The sequence below is a fragment of the Doryrhamphus excisus genome, chromosome 4 (genome assembly GCF_030265055.1).
Source record: "Doryrhamphus excisus isolate RoL2022-K1 chromosome 4, RoL_Dexc_1.0, whole genome shotgun sequence".
In the NCBI taxonomy this organism is placed as follows: Eukaryota; Metazoa; Chordata; class Actinopteri; order Syngnathiformes; family Syngnathidae; genus Doryrhamphus; species Doryrhamphus excisus.
The window spans coordinates 657,041-680,512 of NC_080469.1; the positions used below are offsets into that span (position 1 = coordinate 657,041).

Here is a 23,472-nt window from a genome sequence, read left to right on the forward strand (position 1 = left end):
CCCCACCCACCCCTCTCTAATGATTAACTACAGCAAAGCTTCTGTTATCTGCAAGGCAAGTACATATCTATTATTTACACACTGGCTTACTCAGCACACAACACTATGCCTGCAAACTTTCAAATAAGCTAAAAATACTCCCTTTGATATATTCTGTCAAAGAGGTATTGCTTATTTATGTTGATGATAGTTTTTCAGTGTTTGCAATGGTGCAGGCCAAATTGACGAGAACATGGAGGACGTGCCTGGCGAGTGGAGCTTGGCTAAGGTACCTGCTTTAATTGTATTGTCTGAGTGTTGTTGTTCAATAGTCGAATAAAGTTCAACTAAACTCACTGTTTTGCTTCCGTCGCCTTTTTTTTTTGGGGGGGGGGGGGGTGACCTCTCCTTTTGCTGCAGTTACGAGTGTGAAAAATAAAGTTTGCTAGTTGCATTCCACACTCTTTGGCGCTTCAATCGTATGTTTAGCATGCGTCATATAACATATAATGTACGCCTTACAGTGCAGAAAATCCGTTATTTTGCAACAGTGGTCAAAATAGAAGCAGAGATTTGAAGCCAGAAACACAACTGAATTCAAGAAAAAACTCATAGCAAAACAGGAAGGTGGTGTTGGCGTGATGTCTCACTGCCACATCATGTCTTTGGGACCAATCATGTCTTCAGTGAAGGTAAACGTAACCTTAATGTTCATTTATTCCTTTCATTCAACATTTACAGTCGCCCGACTGTGATAAGTGAATTTTATCAAAGTAGGATTCAATATTAGAAAGGAATATTTTAGCGCACAGAAAACCTGTAGACTTTAAATAGAATTTGAACATTATTAGAGCCCTATAGACAGGAAATAACACCCCATTGTTCAACTGTAATGCGCAGGCTACGGGAACACTGCAGGGATACAAGGGACGGCCCCCACTTAGCATGCTACTGGGCTAGCGAGCCTCCAATTGATCTGTTCTCAACTCAAGACAGTTTTTCAAACTAAGTACGGAAGAAGGACAAAGTAAGAAGCTTGGTGCGCCACGAAAGAATACACAAGGTGTATAATCCATTTTGCTGCATTTGTCTCAATCTATTGAGGGTACGCAACTCCTACGTAGACTGAAGACCACGTGCTACACAAATTTGCTTTGTCATCTACAACACAAGGCCAAGATGTCGACTTTTTGCTCAGATAACATAGTATATATTGACTGACATTGTATTGGACACCACAGATGTAGAACTTTACATTACTGCATTAGATTGAGTAATATTTGTTTTGGTTCTTCAGCCAATTGCAGAGGAAGCCACCAAAAGAACAGATGAAGTAACTGTACCAAAACTTTATTGAATGACTTGAGTATCACATGAGCGTTTAGTGGGTATGGTGACCATACATTTAACTGCTAACGCATGACATGTCAAGTAAAAAGTAAAATGTACATAACTTCAAGGGACAACATTTCTTCCAACTTTTCACTCAAATCAAACCTGGAGATGCTGAAGAAATTGCCATTAGAATTGCGGGACGTCACTCTGTAACAGTCTCTTCCAGTAGCTGTCGATGATCGAGTTTGGTATCAGCTCTTCATCAGCCACCAAATAAAGCGTCCTGATAGCCGGTAGATGATTCTGACCTGGCATAAAACAATATGGAACACATTTAATACCTATTTAAGGACACAGGCAAGGAGTCTTAATGCAGCTGTCAGCCTTGGTGTTGAGAGAACCTCCAGATGGAAGACATGTCATTAATAATGAACGTATTGAAACCCACACTTCCCTTCAAAGTGGGCGGCTTGCCTATTCTTATGTTGCATTGAGATAAAGGAAGGGCCAACGACAGGAAATGAGTGGGGTAGCCAGGGTCAAATATAACAGGAGATAGGGAGAACAGACCTGTGGTCGGGGTTTCCTGAGTACATCCATGACTGTAACGTTGGACATGCGCCTCTGATGCGCCTTGGTCAGACACCTTTTGGAAGAAGTAAGACAAAGGTTTGTGTTGGAACATCACCTAGCAAAAGAGACAAACATGAGAAACACCTATGAACATCACTAAGGCTTTGTACATACGTACTTAGCTCTTAGGGTCATGGTTGTACATACTTAGGTTTTCAGGTCAGACAGCACGCACTCCAAGTATTGCGGCTGGTGACCACTGCATAATCAAACACAATCCAGACAGACTTGCTAGCTGCAGGGTCGCTGTGTGTGACTGGCCAATCACAGAGCTTGAAGAGTCAATAGTGAATACATTTTTAAAATGAACTACAGAACTGTATACAAACACAATGAGGATTTCCCTTACGGCTGTGGTTAACCGCCAGCTATACTCGCTTCATACTCATAATCAGCAAAAATACATGATCCATAACGGATATTCATTTACAATGAATATCCAAATCATTGTTACATACCAGTGATCTCTCCATTATTCTCTTGTTCAAATCATCTGAATAACACTGGGGAACAATATTTTTTCAACTTTCTGTTGCATTGGATTTTTTAACTGATTCTGAATGATTTTTAGATGCTGATTTCAAATCTGAAATTAGTTTTTCTCCATAAGCTCTAGTTTTCATGCAATTTGAGATAGATTAAATAGTCTAAATATATGAACTTACGTAACCCAAATCTATGTGTTTTGAGATTATATACATAGATTCCATTCCTGTTCCAGTTTTCAAAGGTTTGCCTTCATTAAACGATAAAGACATTGGACATGATACGAACGAGGAAGACAGTTGTGACAATGAATTGCCAGAAACTGAGTGGGAACAATCCGAGGAATGTTCTTCAGAGACTGAATCTCCCCCAGTCCCCAAGCCTCTTCACCAAACTGAACTGAATGACTTAGTTCGGGATTTAGGTCTTTCAAGATTACGAGGCAAAAATCTTGTTGATCACACTGTTAAAGTGTCATATTACAGAAAGCGCGACCAGCTTTTTGTGACCTTCTTTTCTGAAGACAGACAGTTTGTTTACTGCCATGATATCCCAGGTCTTCTCAAAGAACTGGGTGTTCCTCACTATGATCCAACTGAATGGCGGCTCTTTATAGACAGTTCTAAACACAGTCTCAAGTGTGTTCTTTTGCATAATGGCAATGTTTACGGGGCAGTGCCTGTAGGTCATTCAGTTCATCTGCGGGAAGACTATGATGACATCAGAATGGTCATGGAATTCTTAAAATATCGTGAGCACAACTGGATCATTTGTGTAGACTTGAAAATGGTAAACTTCCTTCTTGGTCAACAGAAAGGTTTCACCAAGTTTCCATGTTTCCTCTGCATGTGGGACAGTCGAGCACGAGACAGACACTGGGTCCAGAAGGACTGGCCTGTTCGTGAAACCCTTGAAGCAGGCATGCCAAATATCACACATGACCCAATTGTTGACAGAGATAGGATCATCTTTCCTCCTCTGCACATCCAACTAGGTTTGATGAAACAATTTGTCAAGGCACTGGATACCGAAGGTGAATGTTTCCAACACATAATCAAAGCTATACCAGGGTTGTCGTTCGAGAAGATCAAAGCAGGTGTGTTTGATGGCCCACAGATTCGAACCCTCATTCGTGATGATCAGTTTGTTGCCAAGATGACCGCCTTGGAGAGGGCAGCATCGTTATCCTTTGTGGCAGTCGCTTAGAACTTCCTTGGAAACAACAAGGCAGAGAACTACAATGAACTTGTGAACAGAATGCTCCTCGCTTTTCATGCTCTCAGGTGCAACATGAGCATCAAGCTTCATTTCTTGAACAGCCACCTTGACCAGTTCCCTGAAAACCTGGGGGCTGTGAGTGACGAACAAGGAGAGTGGTTCCACCAAGACCTAAAGATCATGGAAGAACGCTACCAAGGTCGCTGGGACAAAAGTATGATGGCCGACTACTGCTGGAGTATTAAACGAGATTGCCCAGATGAAGTGTACAAACGCAAAAGTTACAAACGCAAATTCCTGCCTGACTAAAATACTGTACTGACAGAAAGTGATACGCGTTATTAGCTGTGATTGACTCTTATCTGAAGAACGTTGTAAATTATGCTTATCTCACGTTGCGATAAAGACTGTTTTCTGAGAAACGCTTCCAGAAAAACATATGGCACTTCTAACAATGGTGTACTTTAATCTAAAATCACATTTTAATGTTCTGTTTCTTTTGCCTTGTTAAATATACTGATTTGTGGCTGACATTGCAATATCCTATAATAATGCTCGATTTTTTTCTATTTTTAATAAAAATTAAAGATTGCATAAAATCTGTAGCTTGCAGAAAAAAACTAACTTCAGATTTGAACTCAGCACACTTAAATTGACTAAAAACAAGTCTTACTTTAAATGCAACATTTTGAGTGTTCCCCAGTGTAATCATCATAGTAATTTGTTACTACTGTATTTGCCAATTGTGTACTTTGTACAAGCACCTAGTATCATAAAATGTTGTCACTTATATCACAGGGTTAGGGCAAATGTGTGGTTGATGAATCTGTTCCACTCCTGGTGTCTTTTTAATGGTTTTTAATCATAAAAACATCCTCTATTGAGGCTGCACAGCAGACAAGGGGTTAGCATACAGGCCACACAGTTAGGAGACCTAAGTTCGATTCCACCCTTGGCCATCTCTGTGTGGAGTTTGCATGTTCTACCCGTGCATGCGTGGGTTTTCTCCGGGTACTCCGGTTTCCTCCCACATTCCAAAAACATGCTAGGTTAATTAGCCACACACACACACTTTATTTATATGTTTCTAATCAGCTTGATGGCTTACCTTGGCTTGTTTTCCTTTAGAGGAGGCAGTCTTTGTCAATATGTCTTTGCCACTACTGTAGGACGTCAGTCTTAGTTCTTTGATTATCTTTCATCTATACTGCATCAAGTGAACCTTCAAAACCTCTGCTGATCCATGTGGATTATTTCAGTCCTTCAAGTGAATCCCAATCTTTCTTCCATCTGTAATACTTTTCTGCTGCAACCACTGAAGATGGGTAGGTGAGTCGCTTGAATCTTGATGGCCTGATCTGGAGGGGGTTGCACTTGCGCTGGCCTTTCTTCCGTCGCTGGTGCCCCCATCGCCTGCGGTGGGTGAAACTGGCATATCTTGTGCTCCATCTTGTTTCCGATCCCTCAGACGCTTGTGGTCCCCTTTTTGTAGTTCCTTCATCATCACGTGGAAATGGCCTGCCATGCCTCCGCAACCTGTCTCTCAATGTGTCCAGGTTTGGTCTCGCCATCAAGACTCACGTTAGTCGCAGCCTTCTTTGGCCCTCCTGATTGCAGATAGAAGATTGCAGTCTTCCATAAATGGATCTTTCCAAGAGTGTGTGTGCCTGGATAAACCTTTCAGTTTCTCCGTACTTTGCGCTGATCTCCATGACTTCTTCCAAAGTGCTCTGTGAGTGCTGTGCTTTCCTTTCCATCACTGTCTCAGCCCCTTCTTGTAATCCTCTTTTGCTTCCATTGCTTTACACCGGCCCCCCAGTGAATCTCCCCTTGGAGAACCTTTTCTGTCATCTTGTCTACCTGTCTTTAAATATGGCTAAAGGGGACCTATTATGCTTTTTTCCACGTTTCTGACCTATAAATGTAGTTTGAATGTTGTTAAACAATGCTAAAGTTTCAGATAATGAAGTTTGCACATTTGGAAATGAGCCCAGAAAGACGTCTGGGATGGCTCTGAACGCTCGGAAGATGCATAAATAATAGCAACAGAGTTGTGGACTCCTATAGAGCAGCTCCACACGATAACCCGCACAGAAAGCAAACTAGATCTTCCAGAATCTGCACCTATTCCAGCTGTATTTCCTTGGTTTTAATTTATTCCACCCACAGCCTGACTCTGGGCATGCCCACTCCTCTGTGATTGGTCAGACTCCCAAGCGCTCTGGAGTACTTCCAGACTACTACCGAACCCCACTTTCTAATTTAGTCGGTATATGAGTAAATAATAAATGAAGGAACCCTTTGGAGAGCTACCTGAAAGGTGTTTAGGGCGTAGAGGTAGCTCATGAGCGACTATTTGGAAACCCCTAACTAACTCTTGTTCATACATGAAGTATTATTACATGATAAAAGCACCGAGGTCGCAATGTGGCTCACCTTGTCCCAGGCATATGTACAGCTGACAGGGATGTTGTTAGCTAGGATAGACCGGAGCCAGCACTCAGGAGACAAGTGGGATTTTCCTTTGCTGTCCTTTATTGAGCCGTCCTCCAGCACGCGTGCAAAGTGCCAGTCACCCTGAGGAAGGAAACACACAATGGGATTTTCCATTCATTCATTCAAGGTTACACGTGAGCTGGAGCCTATCCCAGTGGAGGGGCTTATCGCCAGTCAATGACAGTAGGAGAAATAAATATTTGATGACCTGAACATTTTGTAGGGTTACTATAACAAAGACACACCAATTGTTACGGTTGGTTTACTTTAAAGTAGAGAACTTTTAATAAAACTTTTTAAAATGAATTTACAGTAAGCCCTCACCACTTCATGCTTCAAATTTTGCGGTGTCACTGTTTCAAAATAAATAAATGGATGGATGGATAGAGTTTCTGTTTCCTATTTGATTCAGGTGCATGGTTCTCTCCTTGCTGCTTCATTATCCGTTATCCTGCTGCTGCACTGCAAAACTATTATTAAAAATACTTGTTTGCACTTGGTCTTGCTCTCTGCATCTTGGGGTCGCAACGCAACGCCGACATGCCTGATTGCGACAATGATGCTGCTTTGTGGTTGAATATGGCCTATTCTTCATTTTTAACATCTAATATGAATTACATATAATAATATGATATTAGGGGTGCTCCAGACTGTAAATAAATGCATTGTGAAATACAAAAAGAAATGTTACAAAAACTAATATCTCTTGGTCATTTCCATTTGGTAGAAGTAGCTCTCACAAGAAAAAAACCTTGGTGACCCCTTAATATAGCCAGTAGTACATTTAAACATTTACACTGTATGTATTTTAATCGGTATTGGCCAATTTCACTCATGGATTATCAGTATTGCCAGCATAGAATTCTGATGTGAACATCCCGATACGATATAACACATAACAAACAATACGTCCAACATTGAATATATAACATTGAATAAGTCCTCATTGAAACTGACCATGCAAGGTTGATGTAAATGTAGCCAAACTGTTGTGATCCTTTGACCCCGGCTAACTAACCTGTTTTGAAAAGCACTATTGAGGAAAGCTGCTGTGTTTGTTTAAGGCAGTGCCACAGTGCCCCCTATTGGACATGTGCAATACTACAACAGTGAGCTGAGATTGGGAGATTAAATTGGAGTTTCAAGTATTCCTTTGTATTTGATTACATGTGTACTTGTGTAGCAAACGTAGCCCTCATTTAAGCAAGATATTGGCAAATGATCTTAATGGGTTTGTGTGATGAGCAAAACTAGAGTAGCACATGCGTTTTGTAGGATTTATGAAGTCAGATGTTTACATAAAAGCCTTCACCTTCAACAAAAGCTGGAGAGCACCTCCACTTGGGATGAGCCCCTTCTGTACAAGCTGAGAGAGATGTCGGCCATGTTTGTCAGTTCTTGTCTGTGACAGTGGAGCGTTATCTTTGGCCTGAATCTTGTTGGCTTGCAGAGAGTTTCCCGGTTGGGAAACTCTTCTTTTCGTTGTCAGCTGGGCTGTTGATGGAAAGTGACTTGGTAGCACTGTAAGGATCCTGCCATTAGTCTGGGTCATGGCTTTCTGTCTGCTTGACCTGCGGGGTCGGCTTTTTGAAATGAGTTGATCAGATTTGTCTTGGGAACCCTTCACCGTCTCCGTCATCTCGGATGAGGAGTCCTGGGCCAATAAGCTTTGACTGTTCTGATGACTAGTGGTACATCTGGACATGTGAGGCGGCATTACCAAATCCATTTGCATCTGGAGGATGCGCACAAAGTTCCTTTGCCGCGAAGAAAGGGAGATCAGTTGAATTTTCACTCCATGTCGAAGAATGGATGAAGTCATGCTTCTGTAGCACAAACAACACAAGTAAAGCTGTATATTGTCAGAAAATAGAAACACAGAGCAGAGGCCAACTGACATGGATGTGTAAAGATTTGATTTGGCTGTTCCCAACATAAAGCAAGACAACTTGGACAACTGACTTGTATTTGTGGGCAAGTTTAGCCTTCTCCAAACGCTGCTTGACGAGGACCTCAGCCAGTGTATTGTGAATATGCGTGACAGCTGAATAATATTTCACTGGAAAAAAACAACACATCTAAACTACATATGTTGTCAGTGCTTCGATGATAGAGTACATTGCAGATGAAATAAATGTACCTCCATCCTGTGGTTGTGTCAGGGACCAAGTGGACATTTCTTTCTGCTTCTTCTCCACAGCTGCCAAAATCTGACTTATGGGCACCGAATGATTCAACTGTTGGAGAAAGTTGGAAAAAAACCCAGAGATGATTTGACTCTTGAATATACTTGTGTGCTTCACTGCTCTCCATTTTGTGGCATTTTGCTGTTTTCAATTTTGTCCAAATAAATAGATACAGTATAATCTTATGTAGGCACCAGACTTGATCGCCAGAACAACAGGCCCTTATTGCGGGTTTGATTGCTCTCAAAGTTTTGAGGTTGTTAACACATTTTAGTAAAATGGGATCAATTCTTCACTATAGTTAAGAAGAAATATTATTGCTTCTCCATCACCTGGTCTTGTCCAGAAAAAACAGCATTATCCTGGCTTTGTACGATGGCATTGACTCCAGTGTTGAACAGCTCCTTGACCACGTTACCCTGGGCAGAGGCCTCGTGGAGAGCTGCACAGCATTACAATTGAAGACATTTTATTTCACAGTGGGAAATGAAACACTTGGAAATATCAGACAAAACAAAACGTCCAAACAACCTGCAATATCCTCCACACTAACATTGGCTCCAGCTTGGGGGATTTGGTCATAAGCCACATCTCTTGTGCATGCTGCGTGAATGAGATCGTCTGCATTTCCATCTCTCTTGTGGATATTACCATGTTGGCAGTGATTTGCTGTGAACATAAAACACATTTTAGAAAATGAAATTCAGCCTAAACATAACAGTTGCACTTTGCATTACAGCTGGTCATACATAAATATATTAGAAGAAGCGCTCACCATTGTCTGCATCATCCACTCCATATTCTGACATATTTCCCAGATCTATCCTTGGATGAGAGTTGAGTTGGTTTATTCCCCCCTTATTTGTCTGCTCATTGCTATCGGTGGCTAAAATGAAACCACTTTCTTCCATTTTCCCTCTGCTTTGGATGGGATTGAGCTCACTCAACAGGCTTATAGAGTCATCTGATGTCGATTCATCTTCAATGCTGTCATGTTTCTCACAGTAGCCATCGGTCCTCAAAAAAAAAGAAAAGTTTCAACTTCATGTTTCAAGGGGACCTATTATGCTCTTTTTTTCAACCCTTTGTATTGACCTGTGGTCTCCTATAGAGCAGCTACACACAATAACCCACACAGAAAACTTTTTAGAAAACTATTCCAGCTGTATTTCCTTGGATTTGTGCTTCCTGCCAAAACGGGCCGCCTCTTTGGAAAAAACATAATAGGTCCCCTTTAAATATTCATATTTTGGATTATAGTGGAACCTCACTTGTTTATTGATTTCAAAACAAGTAATTTATGTTCATAATTAAACAAATGCTAGCACTCATTTGTTGGTTTGTGGTTTTATGATGTGATTAGAATGTGACTGAAACAGTTTACATATATTTTAAAGGGGACTGATTATGCTCATTTTATGACCCTTTTGTGGACTCCTATAGAGCAGCTACACACAATAACCTGCACAGAAAATGTTTCGATTTTGCAGAATCTGCACCTATTCCAGCTGTATTTCTTTGGATTTGTGGTTCCTGCCAAAACGGTCTGTTTTCATTTATTATGGGCGTGCAAACGCCCAAAGTGCTTCCTAACTACAAACGAACCCCAATTGTGTACATCCTGGTTAGAATGTTTTTCACTTCACATCAAAAATGAACACCCAAATTTTGCCTTGTTTCGTGTCCATTTTTTCAAGTCCACTGCGTACAGTGTTCTTAATACATTTTGAAGAACAAAATATCCTCTTACTGGCCTATGGAATTCATTTGGGTGAAAAACAAAATGAAATCAAAAAACTATGATTGCATGCAGTACAAATGTTCTGTCAAAAATTGCAGAACACATTTTGGCTGTACATTATTTCCACAAAAAACAATGCGGTGGGCTGAATCTGGCTCCTGGGCCTAGAGTTCAAACTCAAGATCCGGGAGACAGATTCTCCCCATAAACGTACTCCAACCCACAGGTATATGATGCTAACAAAGCTTCCACTGTACTTCCTAAATTCCTTGCAGTACACTATTACTGCTTTTTATATGAACTAAAGAGCTGCAAAATATCATCAGACTTACCCAGTGGTTAAAGAACGACTGTTGACCCGATTGAACATGTCCTCAGTTTTTTTCTGTACTTTCACACCTGAAAAAAAAAAACATATTCAACTTTGTTGAATGTTAATTTACATATTGGTGACTACAGTCATATAAACTGCCAATTGGGGTTCGTTTGTAGTTAGGAAGCACTTTGGGCGTTTGCACGCCCATAATAAATGAAAACAGACCGTTTTGGCAGGAACAACAAATCCAAAGAAATACAGCTGGAATAGGTGCAGATTCTGCAAAATCGAAACATTTTCTGTGCAGGTTATTGTGTGTAGCTGCTCTATAGGAGTCCACAAAAGGGTCATAAAATGAGCATAATCAGTCCCCTTTAAAATATATGTAAACTGTTTCAGTCACATTCTAATCACATCATAAAACCACAAACCAACAAATGAGTGTTAGCATTTGTTTAATTATGAACATAAATTACTTGTTTTGAAATCAATAAACAAGTAAATAAGAGTATAAATATAGTATTACCATAAATATCACAGTAAAGACACATACATAACTTAAAATAAATGATTTAACTGAATTTGCTTCATACGAGAACTGCATTTGAACAGAGTATAAGCTCCAGTATATCACTAACCTCCGTCAATACATGACATCCAAACTGACAATGGTCACTTGAACCTGTAATATCATAACAATGAATTCTGTTATACAACAGAATTACAGGAAAACGAGATAAGACCAACTGCGTCTTTGGAAACAACACGTTTCAATCCCTTTCAGTGGGGAAGTTAAAGCAATGGTCCACATTGCTTGGAGATAGGTTGAAGTTCTGTGTGGCTACACTGGCCCTGTCCACTGACTCGTCTGAACTAGTCCCAAAATAGTCAACAGTTTGACTGCTGTCACAGCTCTCTTCTTCGGAATCTCCCTGAAACAAGCTGGTATGGTTTGGTGTCGAAAACAGCTGGCTTCCTGGAGGAGAAAACTCCACCCCCCCTGCGGAACTGGAGGTTGTTCTGGCTTGTGAAGGTCCTACGGAGAGAGAATGAAATGAAATGCATTACCACCAAACTACAACTCCGACAATTAATACAGAGATGCCTCGTTTATCGCCGTCAATTGGTTCCAGACAAGACTATGATGAGTACATTTCCACAAAGTAGGATTCTTTTTATGAATTTATTTTTATCTTTTTATCTGAATATAGTCGGAGTTAGAGCCCTCTCGACCCCATAGACAACTGTACATTTACTGTATATTACCAAATACGTAGATGTAATAAGAAGAAATAAGACGAGACAAGAATTTACATTTCGCACTGTCAGATCTTAAAGAGGTTCTAAGTAGAGCTTCAAAATGAACAAACAAGAAATGGGATTGAGACAATTTTTTTTTTTTTTTTTTTACCAAAATAGGCTGTCGGTCAGCCCTGAAAGACGAGTGGGAAGTAGTGAAGATGGCTTCATGGAGGGCCTCCGCTGTCCATTTTTGTAAATTTCCCTTGCCATCAATGGCCAACTGTTACCAGTTGGATTTAGATCAGGGGAACGCGCAGGTGGTCCAAAAGAGGTTAGTCCTCTGGAAGAGGCCCTTTGTTCTGTTGAAAAAGCCAGTCATTACCACACAAACAAGGGCCTTCAATCTTGTGGGATGCCTCTGCCGTCTGACACCCCTGCACAACCTGGAGCTCCTTTGTTCAATTGAAGGAAAAAGCACCCCAGATCATAAGGCCATGTGGAAAGCATCTCAGGTGGGATCTTGTTCTTTCTACTTGGCATTTGGGTCGAGGATCGTCCCATGTCTTAACAGACAGCCAATCGGATGTTTCAAACGTCTTACTGCCTCCAACCTCAGCAGCAATGGCGTGCTGCAAGAGGCCTTGCTTATGCAGCTCAACAAGCAGACGACATTCAAAGAGAGAGCGTTTTTTTTGCCTTTGCCATCAACAGATCATAACGGTGCAAATACCTGACAGAAAATGTTATTGTATCCACATTTTTGTCAAATTTAGTCTTTTAAAGGCTGTGATCTTAAACTTTTGATCAGCCAATTTCACTTGCTTGCCTGGAATGAATTGCAAACTCATTTTTTTGTCTCAATTCCTTTTCTTCCTCTTGTATTTTGAAAGTCTGTTCCAACCTCCTCCAACAGTGCAAAATGTAAACTCTTGCAATTTGTCAACTGATCGTAAAATCAAGAGTTCATAAGTTATAAATATATAACGTATTCTAGTTTATTATTATTATTATTTATTGTAGTTTTAGTTTTCAAGCTGTACGTCAACATGTATTTCCAGGCCCACATCTATGTGTCGTTCGGTGTTGGTGTTCTTTGCTGCAACAAGAAAGAGGAAAGTTTCTGTCTCCAAGAAAAAAAACATGCTGTAAGCCTCCTTCTGGCAATTATACTACCATTGACAACGACTGAGGCGTAGTACACTGAATACAACTGTAATGATGACCTACTCTGTCACAGCAAGAATGTTGCACGTTTGCTGTAAAATGATGGATGCAGACAATACTCAATTTCTGTAGCATCACTGTCAAATTTGAAAATGCTGTGGCCCGATTGTGATTTCCTGTCTGTACTTCAAGTACTTCAAATCTCAGTCTGAGATGAAAAAAAATAAATCCATGGTTTGGACGTCGGAGACCTCATTGGCAATGGCGACAATGCAAACCAACAAAGTGTATAAATGTCTACCAAAACCATAGCTCATAGTATATACAAATGATGCAGTAATACATATCAAGCATGCATATTCTCCATCCACGGTTACTTGGAATACCTGTTAATATGGTGATAGCTGTTATGCATTCATGTTTGACTTTAGGGAAGTTGAAGATATTCTCAGTCTGAACTATTGGCATAAAATTAGTTTGCATCGTACCTCCTAATTCTTCTGCCATGTTTGTTGATCCAGCAGGCAGATTGTCTTCCGTTTTGGTTTTCACCACTTGGACATGACGAGAATGTCCTTCAGTCATGCCAAATGCAGTTTCTTCCTCTTTGTGTTGAAGCGGTGGATGTGATCCATGTTTCATTAGTAGCTCCACTATCTGTAGTCAAATACAACCGTGCATGTTATAGTGAACGTTCAAAAGAAATGTATCGTTAAGAATCGTTAATGCAGCTACCAACTTTTTCATTGCCAAATGTGATGGCATCATCAAGTGGTGTAACTTTTTTTTGTGTCGAGATATTGACCAGAGCTCCAGCATTAAGTAGACACAAACAAGCCTCATACTGATCACGAAGAGCTGCTTCATGTAAGGCTGTCCGTCCTGCGAGCAAAGAGATGAACCTAGAATATTTTTTGTGGATAAAATGCGCAGGTTTAAAGTAACCGGAAAATCAAGCGCCGCCTTACCTGTATTGTCAGACATGTTGACATTTGGTCCCAACTTAAGGATGTCTTTCAGTAGCTGAATGTCTGCGTTCAGTACAGCCTCGTGGAGCAAAGTCTCACCAAAGCGATTCCTACGTTTAACATCTTTCAGCTTAAGAGTCGTGCCTGTGTGTATGTCGGATCGGTGGACGCCACAGCAGACAGAAAAATAGCATAAAATCATCCACTGGCTTGTGAATGGTCTTCCCACACACAACTATACATTTTTTTATTCCACAAATATAATGTTATTTTTGAAGTCACCATCCACCAGTACAAGCCTGGACTTTGCTTTTCAGAGCGGTTGTATACTGAACAAATATGGACATTAGCACTATAAGCTCCTCAAATGTTACCTTTATGCATTCCCACTTTGGTATCGGCATTTGGAAACAAATGTGAGGTGAAAAATACAGTATAGTAGTAGCATGAAACAAAGTTAGAAGGTGTGTTCAAATATTGTTGAGCAAAGTGCTCGCATTAAACATGCAAAAACTGTGGGATTTCGAATTGCATATTCTTTTGTGGAATAAAATAATGGCCCATATTTCCAAAATGGACATCTCTTTACATCAAATTCTGTGAGACACTGAAATGTTATAGACAAAGAAACACTGTACTGTACCTGTTGGGAATCTCTGAGTGGTAGGTAGAATTTTTTTACTAGGCGTAGCACTTGGCTTTACATTCATTTTTATTCTCCTGTGAATAATTGATTGATACAATTAACAAAAACATCAAAATACCATTATTTCTTTATTTTTGTACATTAATAATGTTATATGTTAATGTTAATAATGGGATGCTATGAGTCCTATTGATTGTATCCCATTTCAACATCCTTGAAATTCACAAAGGACATTGGGATTTAACGATTGACAAGCATGTACCTTGCCTTTGCCTTCATGCTGGCATTTGAATGATTTCTAGTGACGTGTGTGTGATGCTGAGCTCCTGAGAACCTTTCTGGAAATAAAATTGTGGAATAAATGTGTCAAAATAAACCAAATATCGAATAACTCAAACTTACATGAATGCATGAACTGAAAAACTCCCAACAGCTCCATATATGCAGCTGACTTCGGGCGAGAGGCAGGGTAGTCCCTGAACTGGTCGTACCTTTTGGGTAAATGCCCAAGCACAGAGTCAATATTACCCAAGGTCTTAGAATTTTTAACCATCCATGAAGATGATGCCCATCAAGAGGTTGTACTCACTAATGATACAAACTATGCAGGGTTTTTGTTGTGTCCACAATTTCTTGAGGAAAGAATGACTTTACATTTTGTCATGAACCAGGGTACCGCTGTTTGGGGTAGATAGTAAGACATTTTGTTTAGAAGATGGCCTCAACCCTGTAACAGGCCCCAAAAACCTGTTTGGGACCTTTAAAAATCTTGAGAGCGCTGTAAACATGAAATAGCACTGCTATATTTGGGCAAAATAATGTACAATTTGCTTAAAGGGGACATTTTAGGCTCATTTTTCGTCCAGCTAACCAGCACAGAAAGCTTTGTAGATCTTCCAGAATCTGCACCTAGTCCAGCTGCATTTCCTGCAGAAAAGAAACGACTTTTAATTTCTTCCACCCAAGGCCCACCTCCAGACACAACCACCCCGCTGTGGTTGGTTGGTCACACGCCCAAGGAGAACTTCTGGATAGCTGCTGAACCCAACATTCTAGTTTATAAACAGTATAGGAGCTGATAATAAAATGTCTGCTTTTAACATACAGCCAGATATACTGGATGCCGAATCCGATCTGGAAAAAAATAAAATAAAATCCCAAGAAAAGTGGTGATGTCTCTGAAAATTCAAACTGAAATGTGGCCGAGGAGACTGTATTAATAAACCCCACTGCTCGCTTGTTCTAATACCAATAATGACATATTATTGTATTTACCTTGCTGCAAGCTTTGAGGCAGGAGATTGTGCCAAAGTTGACCATGGAAACTAGCGCTTCCATAGCCACACTTGGCGCTGCCATCATGACTTCCATCACACATGTTTGCTGTACTACTCTACTGTACATTTTATGCTTCACCATCATGGATTTATAAATTCAGACATTATCAATACTGACCTTATTGCATTTTCTCATTGACAAAGAAGCTGTACTGTAGGGTGAAAAAGTTAAGTCAAGTTTAAGTCAAGTAGTACACTGTACACTTGTATTATTTGTCAAATGTAAAGTTTTTGAATTAGTAATACCTATACAGTATATACAGTAAATATGGACTTTTTGAGTCCACACTGAAGTAACCCAATTAAAGGGGTACTTTAATTGTACAACTCCTCTGCGCCCCCATGGAATGTTTCTATACATAAACTTGGACAAGCTAGCTTGCTAACTTCGTTAAGTTTGGATATGGTCACTCAAAGACTTCCATCGGTTAATTCGGCTAATAGGTAACCTAGTGAAAAGGACAATAAAACCGCCATGGCGAGAATCTGCGCTATAATTACCTTAACAAAGTGCCGAAGAGTCAAAAATGGCAAAGTTACGACGAGGAAGTTCGGACAAAACGGCGGGGCGAAATAACTGTCGCGTGCATGCGCGCGCACACACAAACGTAGAGCTGCGTCGTTTCCAAATACTGTATTGCAAACAAATGCGTAGACAGCGGCAACAGTGTATATATATGTTCATATATAATGTTGACAATTGACATACTGAAACGTGCAATCTCTGTTGACAATTCTCAATCTCAATGTATATCATTTATCTGTCTGTGACTGCATTGTATATAATATTTCTGCCACTACACAGAGCATTTATGTGACAAATGATTTGGAAATTGTTATCTTGGAGGTTTAGAGTACATTAAAATTAAAGCTACTTATTACAACAGTTTTTTTTATTGTATGCATGCAGTTGAAACGAAATATTGTCATATTTCAGGTTTGTTTCATTCTTGGGCTCCAGAGGACCAACTTAGCATGCAGTTTCAACAAATGGTCGCTTGAGGGCGGTATTGCTACATTAGCAACAACAGACAGAGCTCAGGAAGAAACCCACAAAAAAAAACACAACTTCTTACGGGTTAATCTGTGTTGTATGAATTGCTCCCACTATATAGTATATAGTATGCCAATGAATCTTCACATCTACATTAAAAGTGTATTCATCCAGGTTATTTCCCATGTGACCTCTTTGTGTTTTGAGCCTACTTGACAATGGAATGGGCGTGGGTGTAACCTGGATTCAACACAAAGTGTGTCCTGACATGCTGACACATTTGGATGGGTTCTCAGCAAAATGACTGAACGCAGCTGAAATATGGCCAGGGTAATGCGATATGAGTGAATCAGTGTTTCCTCTTCGCCGGCCTACTGTACATGAACACAGCTGCTCCAGTCACCTGTTCCACAACTGCTCCCATGTTCATATTCACAAAAGCAGCATACATATATTATCAACTTCAGACTTTTTTTTTCAGAAGTTGCATGGTCAAGCATAAAAATGGCTGAATGAATTAAAATACAACTATAAAGCATCCAGAAGACACATTCAAAGATGAGACATATGTAGTATTCTACACTTGTACAAGTGTCATTACTGTAATGTTGGGTGAAACATGATTATCTTCACGAGGCCCAGAATTCCTGGTTATACCCTGCTATTGACGAAACGGCCGTGACCGTGACATTTGCGCAAACAGAGTGTCATAAAATATATCTTCTATATGCAGTTGGAATTGCATGGGTGACTACATCTTCCTTCATCACAAGCACAGGCGTTAGTTTGTAGAAGATTTAGTAGCAATGTGGGCAGAGGTTGACCTCCCATTAGAAAGGTTAGCACTTTATCATTTGAGACAAGTGTATTTCATGATATGGCTTCAGGATTGTAGTTTTTTTTTTTACAATACTGCTGAATTAAAATTGTACATCATGATACCTTGGTACATCCCAAAAATATTGTGATATACTGTATCCTTGGGTCCATATCCTGCATAATTTTCTTGTTGAGGACTGTACAGTAATGTTGCCAGGAGAAAATGTTTCAATCTTTGGACCGCCCCACATGACAGCATGCGAGCACAATCAATTCAGGGCGTGTCAGCCAAGCAGGAACAACATCTGTTTCCTCTACAGTATTGATCAGAGTGCTGGGGGGATGAGCGCTAAATGCTGCAGTGCTCTGATGGATGCTGAGTCATGGGAAGTACCACCACGTCAACAAGGTGGGGGTGTGATAGTAAAGTCTAATGGTACTGCATCATCACTGTTCAGTACATATGTTGCTTTGAAAGACTGTTTTGAGTAAAATAAGGGGTGACAATGCAAAACATATTCAATTGTTGTAAACTGTAAACATCTTTAAAATAAAAAATGGCAAACTGCAAGCAGATAACTATCCAATAAATAATTAAAAGTAGCACTGCATTTGAGAAAAGAATATCGTAACAGGGCTGCACGGTTAGCACGCAGGCCTCACAGCTAGGAAACCCGAGTTCAATCCCACCCTCGGCCATCTCTGTGTGGAGTTTGCATGTTCTCCTCGTGCATGCGTGGGTTTTCTCCGGGTCTCCAAAAACATGCTAGGTTAATTGGCCACTCCAAATTGTCCATAGGTATGAATGTGAGTGTGAATGGTTGTTTGTCTCTATGTGCCCTGTGATTGACTGGACCCCGCTTCTCAGCCGAAGACAGCTGGGATAGGCTCCAGCACCCCCGCGACCCTCGTGAGGATAAGCGGTAGAAAATGAATGAATATCATAACAAACGGAAAAATATAGTGGTGGTAGTGTGATGGTCTGGGGCCGTTTTGCTGCTTCAGGACCTGGAAGACTTGCTGTGATGAATGGAGCCATGAATTCTACTGTCTACCAAAAAAATCCTGTCCGGCCTCAAGCTGAAACCAACTTGGGTTCTTCAGCAGGACAATGATCCAAAACACAACAGTCCACCTCTGAATGGCTGAAAAAAACAAAACAAAATGAAGACTTTGGCGTGGCCTAGCAAAGTCCTGACCTGAAGTCCTGACCGTCCTATTAAGATGATGCGTATGACTTTAAAAAGAAGGTTCATGTTGGTAAACCCTCCAATGTGGCTGAATTACAATGCTGCAGGGGTGAGTGGGCCAGACCTTCTCCACAGTGATGGAAGAGACTCATGTCATGTTATCACAAACGCTTGATTGCATTTGTTGCTTCCAAGGGTGGCTCAACTAGTTATTAGGTTTGGGGGCAATCACTTTTTCACACAGGGCCGTGGATTTACCTGGTATTGAATGGATAACAAAATTTGGCATTCTCCCCCACTCCTACCTGTCTACCCGCTATTCCTGTCTTTTTTGTTGTTGTTTTTTGCATGATGCATTGTATGAATTATTTTACAAAGCATAATGTTTAAGCTACATTACCGAGGCTCAACTGGTAAAAACAGGAAAATACTTGCTGATTTGCACACGGGGAAGTGTTACCATGGGTCATCTGAATCCATCCTTTCAGCGGCATTGTCACGTTGCAAACAGAGGAGGCCTTTGTGTGTCAGATTACAGATAGCATGACCTACATACTCTTTATGACAGGTGGCGCTCATTTAAAAAAAAAAAAACACCTTCAGAGGCTCAACAGAAACGTCAAAGAATATTTGGACAAAATGTTCGTCGGCCGCAGTTAATTCCAGTCGTTGCCAGACTTGACGGCAGATTATCTGCATGAAAATGTGCGGCATGCGTAAATGCTGCTGTAAATGCTGTATGGTGAATGTAAAGCTTACCCGTACATAAAACTCTGTTATAATGCATAGAATTCTGTAAGGCCTGGGGGGTGGGGGGTCTTCATCGTCATGGCGACAACCATCTGAAATACTCCCAACCCCCTTCTGTGCTTGGAGACATGACCATAGCAACTGCAACATGAAGTAAAAGACATATTCATAGTACATCTAAAGGGTCATTTGATGGGTAAAATGGACATATTTGACTATAGATTATAATTCTTTACTCCATACATTTCCTATCTATCTGGCGATTTGTTTCTGTTTACTCTGTATAGTCCTACGTTTCCCAATGAAATACAAACCAGGTGTGATCAAACAACTATTAGATTGTATTATTATTCAACAACTATGTTTGTAAAGATACATTACATTCGTCTTTTTGCTTTTCTTCAATTTCGCCATCTCATCATGGTTGAAGCCTCCTGACTTCCTCACATCGGCCGGCTGAGATAGAATGATTGGCAAGAAACCTGGCCAATGGGCTACAGTCATAGTGCAATCCCATTGGTTGTCAATTGTGTCTGTCAGGATATCCTCATGGTGGACGAATAATCAGTCGAGGAGTTCAGGGAATGGGCGGGTCATTGACATATAAAGCTGGGTGTTCAGCCATTGTGCGCGCATTTCCAGCAAGCCAAAGAACTGTGTAGAGCAACTCGTGTTGACGCCTGACAAAATGAGGGAAATTGTGCATCTTCAGGCCGGCCAGTGTGGAAACCAGATCGGTGCTAAGGTTAGTAAAGCTTTTACAATTTCACAGTTTGACATTTGTGTCTGGAAATTGCGTAGAAACCGTGTCTGCTGCGATGGAGTCTTTGCTTTGTGCCTGTTGGTGCCCTAGAAACCACACCCAAGGATTACTAACGTGTCCTACTTTAGATTTCCTTATAACGGTTCTGAATTATGCCTTTCTCAATGTCGAAGGATCGTTTTTATGGTCTATATTTAGTGCATCTGGCTCATTTTTTACATATTTCGTCGTTTTTTTTTCTTGCTCCAAATTCTTTTTTACGCAACCATTTTCTTAAAGAATATGAACTCTAGTTGTGTCTAGTCATTTCAATTGAGTTTTCAATAATTCGATAACTTTGTCATTTAATATTGGGTACAAAAGTAGTTTCGTCCTTTTTTAAAATGGGAATATGGATAAACCCTATTGATGAGTGACCCGTTACGATTGCGGTTTGATTTAATTTAAGCCTGATCTGGATGAGGCCTACACCGCATTGCGTCTCGAGCTGAGCCGGGCATTTGCCGGCAGTGGGTTGTACCGGCGGTTAGTGACGTAGGCCATTTTCAAAATGGGGCCTCAGCCAATAGGGGGTGAGGGCGCGCGCGCGTTTCATGCATAATGGCGGGAGCTGCCATTTCGAGCTATGGATTGCAATACATTCCAACGGTAAATTGCTAAAACTAATTCTAATGTTTTTTTTTCTTCCTCGTTTGAATTAGTTTTGGGAGGTGATCAGTGATGAGCACGGCATTGACCCAACTGGCACGTACCATGGTGACAGTGACCTGCAGCTGGACAGGATCAACGTCTACTACAATGAAGCTTCGGGTAAGGGCCATATAATTCATTTTTTTAAAATGACTTCCTCGTTTTAGTGGATCCTCAATTAAACATGCAACTGCTTTTCAAGGTGGAAAGTATGTTCCCCGTGCTGTGTTGGTTGATCTGGAGCCAGGCACAATGGACTCAGTGAGGTCTGGACCCTTCGGTCAGGTTTTCAGACCAGACAACTTTGTCTTTGGTAAGTGTTTTATATGGTTTGTATTCACATTTTGGTGTTGTGAAGCTCACTCTTGACTGTCTTGCAGGCCAGAGCGGTGCTGGTAACAATTGGGCCAAGGGTCATTACACGGAGGGCGCAGAGCTGGTGGACTCTGTCTTGGATGTGGTGAGGAAGGAGGCGGAGAGCTGTGACTGCCTCCAGGGTTTCCAGCTCACCCACTCCCTGGGTGGCGGCACTGGCTCTGGTATGGGCACTCTGCTCATCAGTAAAATCAGGGAAGAGTACCCAGACCGTATCATGAACACCTTCAGCGTGGTGCCCTCCCCCAAAGTATCCGACACAGTGGTTGAGCCCTACAACGCCACGCTGTCAGTCCACCAGCTGGTCGAGAACACGGATGAGACCTACTGCATCGACAACGAGGCCCTGTACGATATCTGCTTCCGCACCCTTAAGCTCACCACACCCTCCTACGGCGACCTCAACCACCTGGTCTCCGCCACCATGAGCGGCGTCACCACCTGCCTCAGGTTCCCCGGGCAGCTCAACGCTGACCTGCGGAAGCTGGCCGTCAACATGGTGCCCTTCCCCCGTCTCCACTTCTTCATGCCCGGCTTTGCTCCCCTCACAAGCAGAGGCAGCCAGCAGTACAGGTCACTCACCGTACCCGAGCTCACCCAGCAGATGTTTGATGCCAAGAACATGATGGCCGCCTGCGACCCACGCCATGGCCGCTATCTGACGGTGGCCGCCATCTTTCGTGGTCGCATGTCCATGAAGGAGGTGGACGAGCAGATGCTCAATGTGCAGAACAAGAACAGCAGCTACTTCGTGGAATGGATCCCCAACAACGTCAAGACGGCCGTGTGTGACATTCCTCCCAGAGGCCTCAAGATGGCCGCCACCTTCATCGGCAACAGCACTGCCATCCAAGAGCTGTTCAAGCGCATCTCAGAGCAGTTTACAGCCATGTTCAGGCGCAAGGCTTTCCTCCACTGGTACACTGGTGAGGGCATGGATGAGATGGAGTTCACGGAGGCCGAGAGCAACATGAACGACCTGGTGTCCGAGTACCAGCAGTACCAGGATGCCACCGCTGAGGAGGAAGGTGAATTTGGCGAGGAGGATGAGGAGGAGATTGCCTAATTGTTTTTCCTGTCACTTTGAAAGCTCAGCTAGTCAATGTTCCAAACTTTCACATTGAAGTTTCTTCCAGTTTTCAGTGTTCTGTCTGCTGTCAATAAAAGTCCTTGTGCATACTCAAATGGCTGTTTGACATTTGTTGAAACTGCCTGTTAAGATATGGATAACTTTACACATTATGTACTTTTCAGTTGTCTAAAGGTGAGGCAACAGATAAAAACCTCATACAAAGCTATCATGTGTCTAAACATTCAGAAAAGCTAGATTACTCAGTGAAATGCAAGTTTAGATGCAAACAAGATACTCAAATGAGATTTATTAATGTATATACACAGTATAGATGTATTTGTCCATTTCAATTTTTGGACGTGTAATCCTGTCAGGCTCCAGTTTTAATTGCTACTGTAGTTATAAGAGCATAGCCGCGTTTAGCATTTCCGATTAGCTTCATTGCTACTCGTCGCCCTTCGTTTTGTTCCGGCAGCCAATGACAGCGCGGAGTACTGTAATGCCGCGCACCAATCAAACCAAAGAACAAGGGCTGTGTGTGTGTGGTTCTTTGTTGAGGCGCTAGCAAAGTTTGATATGGCCCCATTTAATTTTACTAGAACCAATTACTGAAGTAATGTTTCTGGAAGGAATGTTTAATATTGACCAAGTATCGTTTTTGTGTCCGTTATGTGTTCTACTTGTGCCCAACTCTGCACTTGGAGTTCTGGCTTTGGTCGAAAGAGGGCAGTGTTGATGACATTTTCATGACGTGTATGTATGTGACGTATAGAAACATTTTCAAGTGGTTGTGGCATGTGACAGACAGTCATGTGTTTTACAGTATTATTCAAATGTATACTATATCACCGACATAAATTCTGTTTGGATTGTGGTTTATTCCCCGTCATTAGTAAAACAGATATACTGTACACATACGGCATTTATGGCTAGGGATTCTTATGGATTAAAAAAATAGTGTCTTTAATTTAAACAACAAATAATATAGTCGTCACTTACCTGTTTTGTTTTTGGTCTCCTCTTCCTGAAGTAGAAGTGGCTACTGTCAGGCTATAGCAAACTTCAAGTGTCC

The 23,472-nt window shown here is 41.3% G+C and overlaps 1 protein-coding gene across 11 annotated transcripts; it reads right to left on the reverse strand.

The window, feature by feature from the left end:
• Nucleotides 1-13: 13 nt before the first annotated feature.
• On the reverse strand, nt 14-23,472 carry LOC131127563 (uncharacterized). Of its 11 annotated transcripts, XR_009129512.1 has the most exons (12): nt 19,510-23,392; nt 10,407-10,473; nt 9,109-9,350; nt 8,865-9,002; nt 8,666-8,775; nt 8,288-8,384; nt 8,110-8,206; nt 7,460-7,973; nt 6,088-6,228; nt 3,500-3,645; nt 1,885-1,960; nt 1,552-1,622 (listed from the first exon to the last, which is right to left on the reverse strand). XR_009129512.1 is itself a non-coding variant. In XM_058069574.1 (11 exons), exons 2-11 carry the CDS (start codon nt 10,442-10,444, stop codon nt 1,501-1,503), a joined length of 1,617 nt encoding a protein of 538 aa, XP_057925557.1. In that variant the 5' UTR covers nt 10,445-10,473; nt 23,400-23,472; the 3' UTR covers nt 14-1,500. The 11 variants fall into 11 exon arrangements, 4 of the variants coding, with proteins under 4 accessions (XP_057925557.1, XP_057925555.1, XP_057925554.1 ...); XM_058069574.1 differs by lacking the exons at nt 3,500-3,645; nt 19,510-23,392 and adding an exon at nt 23,400-23,472 and having other exon boundaries at nt 14-1,622; nt 1,885-2,002; XM_058069572.1 differs by lacking the exon at nt 3,500-3,645 and having other exon boundaries at nt 14-1,622.

Bases quoted from the DNA above. Each gene is read 5' to 3' on its own strand.
- LOC131127563 (XM_058069571.1), bottom strand. From the start codon at position 19,537: ATGCATTATAACAGAGTTTTATGTACGG. The intron at 9,351-10,406 runs GTAAGTCTGATG...TTTTTTTTTGAG, and splicing joins AGTCGTTCTTTAACCACTGG to GACCGATGGCTACTGTGAGA. The intron at 1,623-1,884 runs GTCTGTTCTCCC...GTTTTATGCCAG, and splicing joins TCAGGAAACCCCGACCACAG to GTCAGAATCATCTACCGGCT.